Source organism: Desmodus rotundus, chromosome 2 (assembly GCF_022682495.2).
Source record: "Desmodus rotundus isolate HL8 chromosome 2, HLdesRot8A.1, whole genome shotgun sequence".
In the NCBI taxonomy this organism is placed as follows: Eukaryota; Metazoa; Chordata; class Mammalia; order Chiroptera; family Phyllostomidae; genus Desmodus; species Desmodus rotundus.
Genome location: NC_071388.1, coordinates 195,259,791 through 195,277,630, shown reverse-complemented (window position 1 = coordinate 195,277,630; position 17,840 = coordinate 195,259,791). Strand labels below are relative to the sequence as shown.

At 54.9% G+C, this 17,840-nt stretch overlaps 1 protein-coding gene across 8 annotated transcripts in view; it reads right to left on the bottom strand.

Annotated features, from left to right (window-relative positions):
• The window catches only part of SPEG (striated muscle enriched protein kinase), a 56,106-nt gene extending 45,123 nt beyond the window's left edge, over window positions 1-10,983 (bottom strand). For 3 of the 8 annotated variants that reach the window (XM_053919094.1, XM_053919103.1, XM_053919104.1), the window contains exons 1-4: window positions 10,483-10,971; window positions 1,922-1,951; window positions 1,249-1,338; window positions 830-1,166 (exon numbers count right to left, since the gene is read on the bottom strand). In XM_053919094.1, coding sequence (XP_053775069.1) covers window positions 830-1,166; window positions 1,249-1,338; window positions 1,922-1,951; window positions 10,483-10,861 — 836 coding nt within the window. In that variant the 5' untranslated portion in view covers window positions 10,862-10,971. Of the gene's footprint in view, window positions 1-829; window positions 1,167-1,248; window positions 1,339-1,921; window positions 1,957-2,866; window positions 2,910-3,972; window positions 4,025-10,482 lie in introns of those variants that run through there. The other 5 variants (XM_053919097.2, XM_053919096.1, XM_053919098.2 and 2 more) reach the window with 5 other exon arrangements.
• Window positions 10,984-17,840: the final 6,857 nt, after the last annotated feature.

Here is a 17,840-nt window from a genome sequence, read left to right as displayed (position 1 = left end):
CCCCTCTTCTACCATAGCACTCCCTCCTGTATGTGGCAATCCCCAAATCTCCAAAAATGGATCTATTGCCTCACTGCAACACCTTTGCTCCTCAACACCCCTACCAGGACCACCTGCAACCCCACCTTCCGGCATCTCCCACACCATCATCACAGACACCCCCCTCCAGCATTCCAAGCCCTCTGCCTCCACCCCAGCCGCCTGTCTCCATCCCTCCCTGCCCTGGCCCCTACCTCCCCCACACCCCACATCCTCCTGCTTTCCCAGGCCCCTGGCCCCATCTGCCCCCTGACCACCTCGCTCTCTTCTCTCTCCTGGTTGTGCTCTTGCTCCCTTGCTCTCTCCTGCTCTCCCGGGAGCTGCCGTGGTTCCGTTCCTCCCAGAAAAAGGCCCACATGGGAACAGGAATGTGCAGAGAGATGAAAAGGCAGCAGCTGCTGAGACAGCAGGCACGGAGGGGGCCCTGAGGGGGGGGGGATCCTGGGGACAACTGGAGCCTGAATGGGCGAGGCAGGAGAGGGCCCCTGGGAAAATGGAGATATTGGAGGAGACGAGGAAGGGACAGAGGGGTTCCAGACCACGGAGATGGCACGGTGAGCCAGAACAGTAGGTGTGGGAGGACGTGGGTAGTGATGGCACAGGAGACGGATGGAGCGGTGTAGGAAGATGGAGTGAAGAGCTGTGGCCAGGACTGGAAGCAATGAGGGGTGGAGAAGCGCACAGAGGATGGATGGTGCTGGGGAGGGTGGGGGTTGACAGAGCAGTGAGGGGAAGCGCAGGACAGCATGGTGAGGGAGGACAGTACAGGCCCATGGGAAGCATTACTTACACGTGGATCGAGAGCGCCCGTCCTCTGTACAGACTGAACGCGCTGTCATACAGGTCACTGGCCACCGAAAGGCTATCCTCTGACCCCCAGCTTGCGCCCACCAGATTAGCTCGAGATGCCCGTACCAGCGGCTCCACCCCCAGGTGCCGTGGCCCGGCCCCGGCTGCCTGTGCTTGCCTTGGGCTGCCCGGGGGGCGGCGGGTGCCACCCCTGCTGCCCACTTCCTGCTCCAGGACCGTCTGCCCGCTGCCCCACCAGCTCACTTGCTCCTCTGAGGTGCCTGTCACGGAGGTCGGGGGCGTGTCCAGAGAGGTGCCCACCAGGGTATCGGAGCCCCCTAGAGAAAGAAGCATGGTGAAGCCAAGGCATCTCTTGTGGGAGGCTCACCCACCTGCTCTTTGAGCACCCAAAGAGCTCACCTGTGGGGGTGCTGAAGGTCCTGTCATCCCGAAGCTCCAAGCGCTGGGTCCCCTGCACATCGCTGATGTCATCCTCACCTGTCTCTGAGTCTGGAGAAACAGGGGTCTGTGTGGGCAGGGCCCTCCTCCCTCTCGCTCCAGCTCTTCCCCATGTCACTCCTGCCTCTCCCACAGCAGGCTCTGTCTTACCACTGTAGGGCCTCTGCCACCTACCTTCCCCTCTCTTTTGCTCCCCACACCCCCCTGCCCATCCTGAGCTGCTCAGGGTAACCCCTCCATGCCAGCTCCCTGGCTCCATCTCCAGGCTCCTGACCACTCACCCCTGCCTCCCTGGTAGCGCCCTCAACAACTTGCCATCCCCTCCCAACCACTCAGTGAGTGACCCTCAGCCCCTGTCCCTCCTCCCCTGTCAGTGGTAGCTTAAGTTCCCATGCAGTCCCCAAATAACAAGGTCCTGGGTTCCAGGGCTCTAAATGCTGGGTTCCTGTACCCCAGGAACAAAGGGGAGTCACCTCAGAGTCGTCAGGGCACTCGGCCAACTGCAGGACCAGCCTGTCCTCCACCCCAAGCCAGCCGGAACACATCAGGGTGCAGCTGAGGCAGGGTGAGGAGAGGCCGGGTTGGGCAGGGAAGAAGGGGGAGTGGAGGGCTAGGGCAGGAGCCAGTTTCCTACCGTAACTTTGCTTTCTGCAGGAGCGGAAAACTTCGCTTCCATAGGAGCAGCAGAAGAGAGACAGGGACAGACTGTTATCAGAGCGTTTGTGGGGTAGGGCATGGTGGGCAGGCAGCACAGAGGGCACCAGGGTACCCAGTGCCCAGAGATGCCCTGTGGGGATGGGGCAGGGGAGGAAGACACCTGGGATGGGCAAAGCTTCTCTAGTTCTTGACTGCTTGCAAGCTCCCAGGGAGCCCAGGGCTGGGAAGCCCGTGTGCTTTGCCTGGTTATTTCCATTACCCAAGTTATTCTGTACCCTCGGCACTTTCACTAGTGTACTCACTGGTCACACACACGTACACATATGCACACACATGCCTGCTTGTGCTCAGCCCAGCCACCCCCCATTAGGGGTCAGGCTCACCTGCCAGTACAACTTTTGCACTGTGCTTTGGCCCCTTCTTAAAAATCACCCTCTCCATTCTGCTCTGCATCATGGTAGGAGAGGCACCCTCCTCCCCACCCCTCTCTTCTGCTGATTGGTCCTCACAAATGCCCAGTGGGTAGGCTAGGAGCAAAGTTTCCTGGGTGTATATTTTAACTTTGCCAGACTCTATCAGGTTCTGAGCCTCAGTTTCTCTATGAGTGCCATGAGGCAGGAGCCACGTACTGGTGGCCACAGCATGACTATGAGCTCATCCCCACTTGGCCCCATGGATGGAGAACAGTGAACCCACGGTGGGGTGTGTATGAGTCCCCGCCCCCTTTGCTAGGTCCTCTCTCAGCTGCAGGGCACAGGGGGCCTTCCTGGGTGGGTGGGTGAGTGAGTATGGGTGCGTGTGTGTGCTGGGGGGGGTCCCACATCTCATGGGCTGTCTTCAAGGCCTGGGTGCCTCATGAAGGCACATGGACCAAGAGGAGGAGAGGGCACAGGTTAGAGCAGGAAGCCCACAGTCCACGCACCATGGGTGAGGCGGCTAAAGGCCCGGCGGGAGTGGCCGGTTTTCTGAAAGAGAAAAACCAGAATGAGTTGTTGAGGGCAAGGCTTGCTCCCGACAGCCCCATACCTCCTGTGCAAACATGGATATCAAACAGAAATTCATTCCAGGGGCCAGTGTGTGTGTGAGGGGTAAGATGGACAGAAACTCAAGGTGGCCCTCTCCCCCCACCCCCATGGCGAATGTCCCCATTCTCCCTTGCCTGTTGGCCCTCCCAGCTGGAGCTCAGCTTGGCTCTGGGGAAGAGCAGGGAGGAAGGAGAGAGAGAGGACAGCAAGGCTGTGGGTCAAATGCTGGGACTCAAAATGGAGAGACTCACAGGAGTGGGGACCTGAGCGACACCCCCACCCCCCCGCCCGGCCAGAGACAGAGGCTAGAAGACAGGATAGGGGACTGACATGAAGGAAGAGATTGGGGGGCGCTGCTTGGATGACTGGGAGATGGAGAGAGAAGGGCACAGATTCCTGCTGATAAGGCGGCAAATCCCCCGAATGGGTGTCAAGAGGGTGGGGAGGGTGATGGGGGACAGAGGGCAAGGTTCCCCAAAGGGCCGGGGCCTCCTGAGCGCAGGAAGGAGGCCCAAGTACGCGAGGACAGGGCAGGGCTTGGGGAATTTATTGAGCTCAGCGCGGATCCCCGTGCCTGGCTCTCAGGAGCTCCGGAAGATGGAAGGCTCCAGAGTGGGGGGCTGGGGAAAGCCGGGCAGGGGCCAGGGCCAGGGCCCAGGGCTCAGGTTGGCTAGAGGCTAGAAGCGACAAGGTGGCCAAGAAGCCAGTGGGCTCTCCACGCCAAAGGCGTCTCGGAGACCTCCCCGGGTGGTCGCGGGTAATGCAGGCGATGGGGAGGGCTGCTCTTCCGCACCGGGAGGGGAGGGGTGAGGGGCTGCACGCTCAGACCCCGGATCCAGGAGCCCCCCGGACCTCGCCCGGCCAGCGGCCTCGGCGGCCGGGGTGGGGTAGGCTCGACTCCAGCGCCCCTTCCCCGGGGCCCAGCAGCGGTGACCCGCCCTCCCTCCAGGTCGCCCAGCCCTTCCTGCCCCCTCCCGGCGCCGCCCGTCCCCGGAGCCCTCACCTGGAAACGCTTCTTCACCCACAGCTTCTTCATGGCGGGGGAGGGGGCCAGGCGGGCGGCCGGGCGAGGAGGGGACGGGCGGGGGCGGGGCGGAGCCGGAGTCGGAGGCGGGGCCGGGGGCGAGCGGGGATGCGGACGCGAGCCAGCGCTGGTGGAGGAAGGAGCCTCGGGGCAGCGGGAACCCAGGCGGGGTTGGAGGGTAGGGAAGGCGGTGGCCGCCGCGCCCAGAGCCCGCCCCTCCCCCTCCAGCCCGCGCCCCACCTGGCGCCCCTTCCCTGCATCCCCTGGGGCGGCTATCACTTGCTTCCCCGCACCCCTACCCCGCATCTGCCTCCCAGGCCCTGGACACATGGGGAAACTGAGGCACAGAAAGCGGTTCAATGGCCCCCATGAAAGATCGGGCCATTCTCTCATTGGCAGCCCTATGCGACCTCCAAGGCACCCCCTTCCGCCTCTCGCCGGACCGCTTTGGAAGGTCAGCGCATCTCCACTTGCTCACTCTACAAACTTGCGCACATGGACCCTGTGTCAGGCGGTACCCAACTGGCCTGTGGCCGGAGCACGCCGTAGGCCACAGCACCGGGGGTGGGCACCTAGGTCGTACACAAGGCAAGGCTCCTCGTGGGTGGGGGCACCTGTGACATGGCCCCAGATTCTAAAAAACCCCAGGCCCCTCGGGAAAGCCAAAGAGGGCTCTTGAGTTTCTTGATGGTAGTTACTTCATCCCTGCACCCTGGTGCGCGCGCGCACACACACACACACACACACACACACACACACTAAGGTGCCAAGAGGTTCCCCTATTATTCACAAATAGTACCTACCTTCTCACAGGTGAACATACTCACTAAACTTCCTTTGTTCTCCCATGCAGCATCATGCACACTTTGCCTGCACAAACCCCACTTCCCACCTAAGCCCTATAACTAAGTTTCTCAATCATGTACTAAATGCAAAGAACTGTATAAATGCTACCTCATTCATGACAACTCCGGGAGCCTGAAACCTTTATGAGCATTAACTGGCTCCATTTAACCTACGAGATTAAGGCTCGGAACAGTCCTATCACTTAGCTAAAGCCACACAAGTTGTGTGTCTCCACGTGTCCCCCAGATCCAAATTTCCATCCCAGTGTCCCTGGTTCCCGAGATGTGACTACGGAGTCGTTATCATTAACACTATTGCATGCTTAGTACGCACCTAGCATCATGGTAAGCACTTGGCATGAATAAACTTGTATAACCCTTGCAACAAGGAGGGAGACTGAGGCACAGGGAGATTACTTGTCCAGGGTCACACAGCCACTAATCGGTAGAGCCAGGCTTCTCCCCCAGGCACTGTGACCGAGTTAGTGACCACTATGCCATGAAGCTTCACATGCCGATGGGTCAGTAGTTTCCCTAACTTTATTTCTTAAAAGCATGGGTCCAAAATAAATACAGAGCCAACTGGTGAGTTTTGTTCAGCCTGCACAATACATATTTTAGGTGGGCAAGCATGCTCAAGTTCAGCCACTGACAACAGCACCTTGCTCACTACCAGTTTCTAGTTCGCTCCTGAAGTTATTTGAGATTGTGGCCCCTTTATTTTCAAGTTTAAAGTCATGTCTTATACGTTCTGTGTATGTGCAGGTGGTCCCGTTTCCCAGACTCCCGGAGGGCAAATGTTGCACATACTCATACATGGGGACGTGTGTGGAGAGGGTACACGTGTGTCCATATCACTTCCAGCCAGAGGACCCTGAACACCCACAGGTGCTTTCCCTGCCCACCCCCAAACACACCCACTCACAGATGGGGGAGCTGAGTGAGGAGAGGGGGTAACTTGAACCCCTGTTCTCCAGGAGAATCCGAGGGGCTGGCACATTCCACAGCAAAAATAACCAATGAGCAGCGGGCGTGAGTGACGGGACAGCTGTGCCGAGGAGAGGCCAGTGGGATTCTGTGTCCCTGCTCTGGGCCTGCTCTGCTCGCCCCCACAAGGCTGAGCTGGGCATGCGTGCAGGTCACTGCCCATCTTTCCTCCCTGGCTGTACTGCGGGGCTCCCCTGTCATTTCCCCAAACCCAGACTTCTAATTTCCACACAGCCAGCACTTCCCCTTCCAGAGAAAACCCGGGTCGCCATGCCCTGCCTGATCTCCCACGCACACCCTCCTCTGAACCAGGTACACCCCACTCCTCTCCTCTTTGCTGCCACTCTTTCATACCTAAGTTCTGTGTACCCCTTGCCTACTTTCACCTACCCTGAGTTCGAAATCTTCATGAGCTCTGTATTTCTGACACACAATATGATTTTTGCTTATCTATTATGTGTACTGAATGTTGTCTGTCTCCCCGCACTGCTGTGTAATCTCGAGAAGCACAGAAATTTTGGTCTTTATCCCCTCTCCACACCATGTGTCCCAAGCACGGAGAACAGTGCTGACACATAGTAGGCACTTGATAAACACGGCCGGGGGATGGTAGAGCTGGGAGTGGAGAGGGTGAGGGGTGGTGGGGATGCGGATAGTAAATCTCTCAGGAGCAGCTCATTCGTCTGGCCTTCCTCCCCTCTCTGTCCTGACCTAGACCTTTTCCAAGAAACAGCCAGAGAAGTTACCATCTCCAATTCCACTCCGGATTTGCCTGGGAGGACCTGCCTTGCTTCAGGGCCTCTCTGCTCTTCTCTGTCTTTCCTCCCAGAGCGCCTCACTGCTCCTTCCCTGGCTCCTCCTCCTCCTCTTCCGCTTAGGACCCGGTATGAATGGATGGGGACTCTTCCCATACCCATTCCCAACTCCATACTAGTTCCCTCCTGGCTTTTCATCTGGACATTCCAAATTCCAGGTTAGAATACGACACCTGCAGACTATACCTCAGTGCAGTTCTCCTGGATTCCCTGCCTTGCCTAAACTGGCCCTGTCCCCCTATCCCTAACCTCTCCTCTCCATGCTTTCAAGTCCCTCCACCCCGACATGGTTCACTACCATCTGTTGACCTTTGGCCCTTCTGACTGACACCAGATTCTTCCAGACCCTGGCTAGGAAACTTCCAGCTAAACAGTGAGCATCGTCAGCTCCTCCTTACCCCCTGTCTTTTAGCAGGCCTTCCCTTCCAGCCACGTGCCCCAAGCTTTGAGGGTAGCACTTATTCTGGTCACTTGGTTTGCACAGGGCTCCTCAGCCCATGCAGATGGAAGCCTGGTGTTTGGGAAGAGAGGAACGACTGCCTATTTCAGAGACTGGGCCAGAGGATGACTTTGGGGATAGTGATAGAAGGGTGTTTATGGTGACAGGTCCGTGCCTTAGTCTTCCCACATTTCCCTCTCTGAGGACAGGCAGTGTGGACCTAGACCCAGAGACCCCGGCTTTCTGATCTGGCTCTGCCACCTCACTAGTCAACTAGCCGTGTGACCTTGCGTAAATGCCCTCTCTGAACCCCAATTTTCATTTATATATATATATATATATATATATATATATACACACACACACACACACATATATATCATAACAGTAACCTGGGGCTTAGGCAATTAAATAATGAAATGAGATAAGGCACTTTATACATGTTGAGGCTCCTGTATTTCTGCCATCTTCACTGTTCCTATTCTCTCCTCATTTTTATGCCCCAAATCCCACCCTCCTGCTTCTTGTCTTTCAAACTTTCCAGCTTGCAGCCCACCTGTCTTCCCCAGGGCCCAGCCTCCCCTAGCCATGCCAATACCCCTCCATTCTGGAGCTAACATCTCAGGCTTCAAGGGTGCCAGGAACCTCAGCATCAACTCCATCCTGCTGAGCCAGATAGCAGTCCCAGCCAGAAGACTGCCTCCTTCCCTCCGAAGCCGGGTCCTGGCTGGCCTTCCTTGAGAACCCTGAAGTCCTCCCCCTGTTGATCCCAACCAAGAAAGTTTTCCATGAGTTTAAGTCTGAGCGGTGCTGAGCTGCTGGCCTAGCTGCCCCTGACCAGAACCTGTCATTGGGCAGGGCCTGATAGGGGCGGGGTGAGCAACAGGAAGAGGAAGAAGCCAGACTCACCCAGTCAGTCCCCATCTTCACCAAAGCAAAGCCCCTCCCTCCCCCAGGCCTATGGGAGGGGTGTAGTAGTCAATCACTTGGTTCGTTGCAGTGGAACAAACAGAGGCTTCCATCCCTGCTCTGTCACCTCCTATCTGTACAATAGGACATGTCACTAAATCCTTCTGCCCCTCAGTGTCCCCAGGGCTGCTGTGGGACTTAAAGGATATGTCAAAGGATACTACGGAATATAGCCGACCACACCGCTGCGTAGTAGCTAGTCATACTACTATAAGTTACTACTAAGAATTATTAGCAAGTAATAATAATTATAAGGCTGTTCTTGGGATAAAGATTTCACAGGTAGGAAAAAGTTCTTAAATGTGACTTGCTGCAGCCTAAACCTCTACCTGTTCAACATGACTGTCAAAAGGCCCCAACTCCAATGCCACGGCCCCCAGGGTCCTTTCCTTTCCCACATGCTGTTCTAGCCAAACAGCCTGGAGACCCTCAGCCTGGCCTCCATCAAGGCAGGCCAGCCAGGGCTCACTCCGTTGGCCATGCCACCCAGATGACAAAGGGGCTGAGGAGACAGCCCTGCCGGGGAGGGGGGCTCTAGCTCCCTGTCACTCTGCCCACTTTGGGGGACTAGGAGGCTCTTGTCTTCAGAAAGGCCAGGCCTGGGCCATTCTCCATACAATGGACAGCTCCCCCTCACTTTCTCCCTCCTCCAGAACTCAGTGAGTAGTAAAAAGCTTCCAAAGTCAAAACCAAGAGGACAGGGCTCTTAACTCTGGGGTGGCTAGAACTAGCCGTATGTCTTTGGGCAGATCTTCCTCTGCTGTGGACCACAGAGTCCGCGCCTGCAAAGGCAGCATCTGGAGCTTCACTTCCTGTGGTCCTTTCCAACTCTACGCAAACCTTGTGACCACCATGCTCCTCAGCACTTCCTTTCCCTTCCCTGATCTCTCTCTCTCTCCCGCGAGCCGTAGTCGCATCCTCTGTCTATCGTGCCCTTTGATTTATGTTCTGTTTTCAGTCCCCTCAGGAAACCAGAGCTAAGATCCCCAAGGTGTCCGATCCTTCCCCAGCTCAGACTCTTCCAGGATGGGCCCCGTCCTCTGACTCAAGGCTGGGAAAGCCTGTAGCTGGCCAAGTACAAGGCCAACCAAGAGAAGTGAGCCTTGTCCCCCTCTGCCCCAGGCCTGGCCACAGGAACTCCCAGGAACCAGTCGTTGAAGACTGTAGGAGGGAGGGCAGGGTGGTCTTAGGGAGAGAGGTCGCACAGAGGGAGGCTGAGCCCCTGCTCCATCTCTTGCTGTGGCTGCACCTTAGTGCCTTCCTTCCCCTCCAACTACTGAGGTGCTTCATTCCCAAGCCTCCTCCTCAGCCCCCAAGGAGGTATCCCTACATGACACCACCCAGCTAGAGTGAAAAATCCTTCTTGAAAATGCCCGGGACACTCTCAGTGACCCCCAAGTTCTTTGCCAACTCCCCTAGCTATAGTCTATTTCCTCAGAATCATGTTTCTCAAGGCTCAGTCGGCCTGAGGCCCTCTGCCTTTGGCCTAGAGGAGGTCAGAAAGGAAGCCCAAACACGGACCCAAGGAGAGAGGGCCCTGGCCAGGCATATGCAGACCCTGAGCACTAAGCCCAGCCTCAGACCCCTCTCCTTCTGCCTCGACCATGACCTTTCCCTTCACACAGGAGACTAGCCCTCCACACCTAGATAAGCAGGGCCCCAGGCACCCCCTGAGAATCCCCTTCCACATTCTACAAACCTTAGCTAGATATGGCCAGCCCATGGGCTTGCCACACCTCTCCACAAACTCCTGTCCCTCACCTGTTTGTACCACCCAACCCCTCCACAGCCCAAACACACGCACACACACAAAAACAAGCACACTCCGGCAAGTGGATTCTCAGGCATCCACCTCCTTACACACCTGGGAGCCCCCAGCCCACACTCTATATCCTGATGCCCTGAACCCTGTTTATTCATACTTGTCCACCCACCGGCCTCTTCCAACCATCCTGGTGCTGACCATACCAACTTGCCCCGGTAACAGAGTGGGAGGAGCTCTGCCCTACCCTCTCAAAAGTGAGGTGAGACCAGGGGGCTGGCTCTGTCCTTCCCATACGCACACACCTGTCAGGGGCTGATCAGGAGTTTCAAGTCTAAGTTCCCGGAGCTGATGAAGATGATTTTCCACTGGTGGCCTCTTGTTACAGGGAAACTAGGAAGGTGTCCACCATGAAATTCCCTGAGAGATCCGAGTGGGACTCAGGCTTTGCTTAACCAATGTTGACCCTTGACCTATGACCTTCCTGTGGAGAGCTTCTCTACCTTGACACCCCTTTCCCTGCCCTTTCCCTTTCCTCTCGGTGGGCATTTCTGGGTCAGTGCAGCTGAGAAGCCAAAGCACCTGGGAAGAAGTCTGGATGAATCCTCGTGGCCTGGGTAGCCCTTCTCTAGAACCTCTGACCACCCCACCCAGCCCCCACCGTCCCATTACCTCCGACCTCCAGCACTGTGAGAACGGCCTCACAGCAGGCCTGGCCCTGCTCGTTCTGGGCCCTGCAGCTGTACTTGCCGGCGTCCTGCATCCCGCAGCTCCGCAGCCACAGGCAGCTGGGCTCAGGGGCCGGCGGAGGCAGGAGCTGCCCATCTCGGAACCAGCTGAGGCTGGGCTGGGGCGTCCCGCTCACCACCACCCGCAGCCGCACGTCGCAGCCCACGAACACTGCGGCGTCCTTCAGGGGCCGAAGGAAGACTGGTGCCCCTGCCACGGTCCCTCCGCTGGCCCCCACCTTGGCCCTCTTCGGGGGCACCCCGGGGCTAGGGGGTGCCCTCGTGCCCGCCTCCTCGGCTCTCGTGCCCCGGGATTTCTGCATGGCTGGGCTGGGGGACGCTGGAACTGAGGGCCACAGGGGCACCGGGGGATGGTGCCCTGGAAGATGAGTCCGGGGGGCCGGCGCCCTGCCTTTCTGCTGCCCGCCCGCCTTCAGCCTGTGCTACCCAGAAGGTCACCAGGGCGGCCTGCTGGCAATTGCTCCTCGGGGGCTATTTTTAGGCCCCCCGGCTCCAGTTTCGAGGGAGCTGTGGAGGGAGGGGGCAGCAGAGGAGGGGACTTGGACTCCACTCTGCTCCTTCCCTCCCTCCAGGAGCCCCCATACACCCCCTCAAGCTTAACCGATTCTCAGCCCCCTCCCTCGTGGTGTGTCTGCACCCAAGCCCACTCGTGGAGGAGTCGGGTTACCCTTGGGCTCAATCCCATTTCCTTTCCTCCCTCCTCTCAGGACCCTGAGTCCCAGGTCCACTCAGCTGGGGAGAGGGACAGAAGGTCTTGGGTGAAATGTCTGAGAGACAGATGGGAAGGAAGGCCCAGTGGAGGTGAGCAGGCAGCCAGAGAAGAGAGACCAGTGGCCTCCTGCAGCCTCCATGACTGGTAAACAGTAAGACCAGGAGCAAGGAGTCAGGTGGATTCTGGCTCCCAGCTGCTCCTGCCTGTATTTGCTGGGTGACATCAAGCCTCTCTCAACCAAGTCATCCGTAAAAATGCAAAGTTGAGTAGGGTTGCAATAGGCAGAGAAGAGTGGGAAGGACATTCTAGGCAGAAGAAACAGTGTGACCGAAACTGGAACATGATAAAGCAGGTGACATGTTCTAGGAATCAGAGGAGTTCGGAGGGATTGAACTGCAGTAGAGAGAGGCAAGTGGAGGTGGGAAATGGGGCCTGACCCAGGGAGCTTTTCTTGCTAAAGTCTCATCCTCATGACAGTTGGGTGCCGCTGCAGAGTGTTAAGCGGCGGGACAACATGGCCAGAGCTGTGTTTTAGAAGGGTCCCTCCGGCAGCCCCAGCGTGGAGGGTGGATTCCAGACGGGGTAGTTGGAGCAGTGGATCTCAAAATAGGTGCCTGTAAAGAATAAGATTATCAAGCCTCACCCCCAGAGATGCAGGTTCAGTGGGGGTGCTGGGAAGGTCCAGGAGGCTGCACATTTAACGAGTACCCCAGGGGGCTGATGCATCTAAGGTTTGCATTTGAGAAACATAAAGATAGGACAAAATCGCTTTTAAAAGTCCAAGTGAGACCTTTGTGACGGAACTGCTCTGCATCTGGACCGTGGCGGTCGCCACAGGGATTGACACACGATAAAACCGCACAGAACTAAATGTGTGCACGTGTGTGCAAGCAAGTGCACGCACACACAAATGAGTGCATAGAACCTGGTAGAATCTGAAGAAAATGGGTGAACTGTATCAGGGGCAATTTATCAATGGCAATTTCCTGGCTGTGATACTGCATTATATATATTTCAAAGGTTGTTCTATTCCTTTATTTTTAGAGAGAGGGGAAGGGAGGGAGAAAGAGAATGAGAGAAACATCAATGTGTGGTTGCCTCTCGCACGCCCCCAAATGGGGACCTGGCCCACAACCCAGGCATGTGCCCTGACTGGGACTGAACCGGTAACCCTCTGGTTCACAGGCCAGTGCTCAATCCACTGAGCCACAGCAGCCAAGATGTGATATTATATTATATTTATGCAAGATGTTACCATTGGGGAAAACCAGGTGAAGAGGATATTTTTCTCTGTATTGTAACCACATGCGAATCTACAATTACCTCAAAACAAAAAGTTTTTTTTTTTTTTTTTAAAGTCCAAGTGAGAGGCCCAGGTATGACCTTGAGCCCTGAGGGATAAAGCCTGGGAAGGCAGACAAGAGCCACAGGAGGACACTTGGGTCATTTGGAGATGAAGAAGAGTACTCTTAATGCGGCCCGTTACCCCCCACCTTCATTCTGGGAGACCAGTGTGTGCTTGTGTGTGTGTGTCCACGAGAGGGTAGAGAAGAAACGGTTTAAATACTGAATTATGTCCATAGGGATTATGAGCCTTGAGGAATGACATTCTTTGTTGCTGTTTGCATACACTGAAGCTTACTCTTTGTGCTGCACAGTTCTCAAGTCTTGAAAAATGCAAAGAACCAGGTTTCATGTATCTGCTGCCCCCAGACCATACAAAACAGCCCAATCATCCTAAATAGTTGCCTGTGCAGCCCCTTTGTAGGCAACCACTGATGATGATGAACTGAATTCTTAACCATAAATTGAATTCTAAAAAAAAAAAAACGGTTAAAATGCAGGGCAAGACATTGCAAGCAGAGGGAACAAAGGGCCAGAGACTGTTTTTAAAAACCAATAACCCGGAGCTACCTAGCACCGTGCCTCGGCAATTTGCGTAGGATGCGGTGGGTGGTCTGTACATGTTGGCTGGTTGGTTGAACCAAAGAACTGTGGGATCTTGACATCTCTAAGCCTCAGTTTCCCCATCTATAAAACAGAGGTGATCCAACTCAAGATTTATTCATTCATTAAACAAATGTTTAAAAAAATTGTTTTAAATTTTGCTTGTATGTGCCCTGGCAGGGGATCGAACCTACAACTTTAGTGTATCAGGAAAATGCTTTAACCGGGTGAACTACCCAGCCAGGGCCATTGCACAAATGTTTTTGAATTCCTACTGTGTGCCTGGTGCTGTTCTAGGCACTAGAGGTATAGCAGTGAACAAAACAGACAAGGATTCCTGCCCTTGTGTTGCTTATATTTGAGGAAGGAGACAAACAAGTATAAAGAAATTATAAAGATATTTAGGCCCTGATCAGTGTGGCTCAGCTGGTTGGGCATTGTCCCGAAAAGCAGAAATTTGACGGTTCAAATCCCGGTCAGGGCACATGCCTGGGTTGCGGGTTCAGTCCCTAATTGGGGCGCATATGAGAGACAATGTTTCTCTTCCTCTCTTCCTCCCTCCCTGCCTCTCTCTCTAAAAATAAATAAATAAAATCTCTAAAAAAAGATATTTAGGAGGAGATGAGCACTGTGAGAAGAATGGAACTGGGTACGGGAGATAGGGCATAGGGATGTGGTGGGGGCTTGCATTTTCAGATAGGGTGGTTAGAGCCTTGCTCCGTGAGGAAGCAGAGTGTGCAGGTGTCTGGGTAGGACTGCTCCAGGCAGAGGTGGGTTCCAAGAGGAGCCAGGAGGCCAGTGGGGCTAGACAGAGTGGCAGGGAGAGTGGAGGGACGTGAGGTCAGCAGCCTAGCATCTTGTAGGCCTTGTAGGCCACGGCACTTTTAATCTTAGTGACCCAGAGAGTCATCCCAGAGAATTTTGAGCCCAGGAATTACATGATCTGACTTAGGTTGTTGTAATGGCTTTAAATTTTTATATTAAATATTAAAATAAATATTAACTATTTAAAAAGGGCCTGGCCCAGAGCCTGGAACATGGCTTGTGTGTCTCCTGTCCAGTATGTGCGACGGGGGCATTCTTTGATGTGCACGCAGCGGCCTGTGGGCCTGGGTGGAGAAGGCGCTGACCCGCTCCAGTCACTGGCGCCCTCTCCTGGAGGAGCCCACACTAGCTGTGACAGCAGGAAGCCATTCGACTGGCCCCTGCCTGTCGGCTGGGGCAGCTGTCTGCAAGGCGCTCATCTGTCCCTCAGAATGGGCCCCACAGTGCCCCGCGGCCTGGCGCCGGGCTGGGTGTGTGCTGCCAGTCTGCGCTGACTAGCGATCACAAGCCTATGCTGTCATGGAAAGAGATCTGGGCTGCGGGGGCCAAGGAGCCTGGGGCCCAGTCCTCCTCTGCCACAGATATGCTGTGTGACCTTGGCAGTTCACCCCACCTCTCTGGGCAACAGGGAGCTTCCTCCTACTCACAATGTTACACCATGTGCCTGGAACATGGTAAAAGCTCAGTAAATGTTGGTTGAATGAGTGAATGAAGTGGGGGCCATCGACCTTTCTGATAAATATTTAATTTAGAGAAAAGCAAATACAAGTACTCAGTGGGTATTCAGTCAATGGGTATTTAAATACTTAATGAGCACCTTCCATGGACCAAGCACTCTTCTGGGCACCAGGGATACAGGAGTGAATAAAACCAATAAAAACCTTACCCTTGGGTAGCTGGCATTTTAGGTGTTGAACCAAAGCTCACTGATATATTTGTATTTGCGTATGTGTCCTGGGCAAGCTCGTGGTGAGAGAAGGATGAGGAAGTGGTGAACGGATGTCATATATTGTCACAAGGGGTGGGAGGTGGGAGGGTAGCCAGGGTGGACAGACAGACAGGGTCGGAAAGTGCCCACTGAGGCCTTAGTTCCTGACTTAGGGACATATTTGCCTCCACAGCCCTTCCTAGTCCTCCACGTCCTCAGGTGGGGTCTGAGTTGGTCTGGAACTGGTCCCATGGCTCCTATGGGAAGCATGTCAGTCGTCTGGGAGCCCTCTTATTTCTCAATGCTCAGAGTCTTGAAGGAGAAGGTACCAAGTGGCCCCTGCAGCAGGGAGAGGCTTTGCCATGGTGATGATGCGTGTGTGTGTGTGTGTGTGTGTGTATGACCACAGGAGACCCAGATCCCTCGTTATTTCTATTCTCTAGGAGCACCGCACCTGTCCCTCCACGCTCGCTTCCTTGGGTCACCGTCCAGCTCCCAAGGAGAGAGGCAAAGCCGAGGACTCAGAACCAGAGTTTCTAGGCCCAGGAGGGCTCTGCTCAGAGAATGCTTCCCTGCTGCGGGACACGGGTGGGTCTGGGCCTCCTCTCTTCTCTGAAGACAAGTGTGTCGTCATTACAGGGCGCAGATGCGTGCTGAGGAGGGAGGGCTTTCTCACTTTCAGAGCAGTCCTCAGCTGGTAGGGGCCACCCTGGAGGTAGTGAGTTCCCTGACATTCAAGCAGAGCTTGACGACTGCTCATCAAGGTGTCAGGGCAAGGCTGGGGAAGGGACTTCGGCATTGTGGGATCTGTGCCTTTGAGTTCTGACGCTGAGCCTAAGATTCTTACCCTCCCCCCACCTTGGCGACTAGTCTGCACCTAAGCTTTTCTTTGGAGGACGGGGAGCTGCCTCTCAGACCTTCCCCGACCTATGTGTCCCTTTGTTCTCCGTGGGGTAGATGAGCACATGTAACTCATTCAGGGGAAAGAAGGAGCAGAGAGGCTCCAGAAATTACTCACAGATACACTTACCACCTCTTACCCACCAGGGCCCAGCCTTCCCCAGGTGTTTTACTGAGACTAGCTCAGATTCCAGGGATCCCAGCAGGCTCAATGGTACAGAACCCCTCACCCATCCCTCCTCCTCTACCTCAGTGTGCAGACCCTAGAAATGCCCCTTCTCATTTCACTTGGAGCTCTGCTACAGGTTGATCAGGGTGGTTCGAGGCCTGCAGGGTTCACTCCCCCAGGGCACTGGGGGAAAGCAATGACCATGCATCAACGGTGGCCGAGGGTGGGGACCAGTGGTGTAGCCCCAGATGTCCCCAGGGCAAAGGTGAAGAAATATCTAAGAGAAGGGGGCCTTCTTAGAGGGAGGGACTCCATAGCCCAGAGAGGAAGGGGCAACTTGTGACTGAGGAATGCATCCAGGGAAGGGAGAAAGACAGATACCACAAAGGCTTTTTGAAGTTTTGGGGGGGGGAAAAAACTTAGGAACATCAGCCCTGACTGGTGTGGTTCAGTGGATTGAATACCAGCCTGAGAACCAAAGGATCACCAGTTCAATTCCCAGTCAGGGCATATGCTTGGGTTTCAGGCCAGGTCCCCATTAGGGGGCGCTCGAGAGACAACCACACATTGATGTTCCTCTCTTTCTCCCTCCCTTCCCCTCTCTGATGAATAAATAAAATCTTTTTTAAGAAAAGCAACTTAGGAACATCAGACTAGGCACCTTAACACTAAAATCCCATTACATTTATTTCACCTACAGACAGTCTGAATTTATTGTTTGTGATCTCTACTCTCTTCCCATCTCTAAAGGGCAATCCCTAAATCTGTGGGAAGTGACAGGAAGCCTGAGACCTCCATGGAGTCATCAAGCTTCCTGAATCATTGATCCACCTGGAACTTACTTCTGGAAGGAGTGAAGAAAGACAGCCTTCATCCTGTCCCCTACAGCTACCTACCTGCCCCCGGGCTCTGTGCTGAATAATGAAGGTTTCCCACAGTAGCCCTAATACATTGGTATGAACGTTCTGTTCCAGAACTTCTAATTTTCTTTTCCTATGTCCTACGTTTCCCTCCCAGCTTCCCAAATTCTCCCCCAATTTTACTTTAGTATTTTAACTGAAATAGCATTGCATTAAAATGATAAATTAGCCCTCGCTGGTGTGGCTCAGTGGATTGAGTGCCAGCCTGAGAACCAAAGGGTCACCAGTTCGATTCCCAGTCAGGGCACATGCCTGGGTTGCGAGCCAGGCCTCCAGTGGGTGGCGCACAAGAGGCAACCACACCTAGATGTTTCTCTCCCTCCTTTTCTCCCTCCTTTACCCTCTCTGAAAGTAAATAAAATCTTTAAACAAAATGGTAAATTAATGAAGGATGAACGAACATCTTTACAGTATTGGGTCTTCTTATCCAAGAATAAGATAAAGCTTTTCATTTTTCTTAACGTTGTTTTTCCTGAACTGGCCCTTGTGCATAAAAGGCGCGCAGGCAGGTTTAACGGGAAGGCTGTGAGCTTCTTTGAGGAAGGAACAGGGGAGGAGCCCTCCTTCATAGCTAGTCTGTAGGGAGCCTAGTGACCTTCAAAAATAGCAGCAGGGGGTGTCCCTGGTCTGCTATTGATGATCTGAAGGGGATAGGAGGCCCAAGGGAGGCAGCTCCAGAATTGGGGCCCAATAGGAGGTATTTGCAGTTCCCCAACATACACCCCTTGTCCAGCTCCCTCCCCCGTAAGCTAGTGAGGCTCTGGGAACAGAATAGGTGACTGGCCCTGAGGGACAGTCTGTCTGGGCAGGAGGGAAGCACACAGTCCATCACGTGGTTTGACAGGGCCCCAGGGGGTGGCAGTCACAACAACAGGGGATG